The sequence below is a fragment of the Loa loa genome (assembly GCF_000183805.2).
Source record: "Loa loa unplaced genomic scaffold supercont3.742, whole genome shotgun sequence".
Taxonomy (NCBI): domain Eukaryota; kingdom Metazoa; phylum Nematoda; class Chromadorea; order Rhabditida; family Onchocercidae; genus Loa; species Loa loa.
In genome coordinates, this window is record NW_018108922.1 from 5,305 (window position 1) to 7,121 (window position 1,817).

Sequence of the window (1,817 nt, forward strand, 5' to 3'; positions counted from 1 at the left end):
TTCTTCCTCCTCTCTCTCTCTCTCTCCCTCCTTTTTTTTCTCTTCCTCTCTCTAACTCTTCTTCAAATAACTTATGTTAAAATTTAAATTTTTCATTATTTATAAATTTGTCTCAAGTATATTACTTGAATGTAATATAATTATTATTATATTGTTTTCTTTGGTTCAATTTTAATTTTTCATTTTCTTAATATTTATATCAAATGTGCAAACCCTAAACTTGTTATAAATGAACGTTATCTATCTTTTTTTCTTTTTTTAAATAATTTTATTTAAAAAAAAAAAAGGAAAGAAAAGCACAAACATTATTGTTTTTATAATCAAAAATTTTTCCAAAACTAAAATTTGTTTTCTTTTGCGAATTAAATTATGAAAATTATTATGAGAGAGAAAACTAGCCAGCAAATCAAATATTATTATCACATTTAGTGTTAGTGATTATCACTTGGTTGTTTACTAAATTTCTATCACTTCTTTTTTAAAAAAAAAAAAAAAGAAGCAAATAAGAAATCAAATTCCGGATTAGCCAGATAAATTCCGGATTAATAAAATGGATGAAATTTAAAAGTGTAAAGAAAAATTATTATAAATCCTAAGTATTTCCTCTTTTTTTTTTCCTTATTTTTGAAATTTTTTTCTAGGAAATAAAAAAGGAAAAAAGAAAACATAAAGTAGGGTGGTAGCTACGTGGTGTTTCCAGGTGATGAGTCGTTATCGATATGCGGTTCGTTAAATGATGATGGTGGGAGGGAATCGGTTCTTAGCGAAGGAAATACCGGAAGCGGTGGTGGTTCAGCAACCGGTACAAATAAACGAAAAGTACCAAAAGTTTTTTCAAAAGAAGCGATCACCAAATTCAGGGCATGGCTCTTCCAGAATCTTACTGTAAGTTTTAGAACATCTAGCTAATTGCTCATTACAGGCCTATCAAGCTTAATATTAAGCCTAATTATATCAAGCTTAATTAATTAAAATTTAATACATCAATCTTTCTGTTCGATATTGATAACTTCTTCCTTTTTTTTAATATTTCAACTATTTTTATCTGCTTCTATTTTATTTTTTCTTTTTTTTTTGCTTTTTCGTTAACACTGAGTTAGTAAAATGTTAGAATGTGAAATAATTCTTGTGACAATATATATTATCGATTTTCCCAATCAGTCAATATCTGAAATTAATTTAATTTTGGATCTGTTAAATTCATTCATTTATTTATCTTAGCAAATCATGCCGTATATATTTAAGCAAATTAAAGTTCTAACAACAATTCTTTTTTCATTCTGTTATCTGTACTGTCATCATCATCAACATCATCGTCAACATCTTTACCATTACTATTATTTATTATTTTTATTATCATTATTATTACTATTGTTATTATTGTTACCGTTATTGTTACCATCATTGTCATCATCTTTATTAACATCATTTGAATTCTTCAACACTTGTAATTCATTAGTTTGAATTTATCGGTTGTATTTTTTTTCAAAATTTTATTAAATAGTGTTTTTACCTTTTCCTTACAATGTTATTAATAAGATTTCATTTCATTTTTTTTTCAGAGCTTTACTAAACTTTAAAACTTTAAAACTTTTTTTTTTGCTTTTGAAGATAAATGCCATTTAATAATTGTATGATTATTAAATGATATCTTTGAGATGAATATGAAGAGTTTGAAAAATATATTTATCAAATTTAATTTTTTTTTCCTCCATCATACCCAATATTTTTCAATCTTTTCTTTTTTAGTTTACTCCTCTCATTTCTCTTTTTATTCTTTTTTAGTTTTCATTTAAATGCAAAATTATTATTGTGTT

The 1,817-nt window shown here is 24.7% G+C and overlaps 1 protein-coding gene across 1 annotated transcript; it reads right to left on the reverse strand.

Annotated features, from left to right (window-relative positions):
- Positions 1-683: 683 nt before the first annotated feature.
- Positions 684-1,411, reverse strand: LOAG_09605 (hypothetical protein; the record flags this gene model as incomplete). The annotated part of the gene is made up of 2 exons (XM_003145132.1): positions 684-883; positions 1,294-1,411. 2 exons carry the CDS (start codon positions 1,409-1,411, stop codon positions 684-686), a joined length of 318 nt encoding a protein of 105 aa, XP_003145180.1.
- Positions 1,412-1,817: the final 406 nt, after the last annotated feature.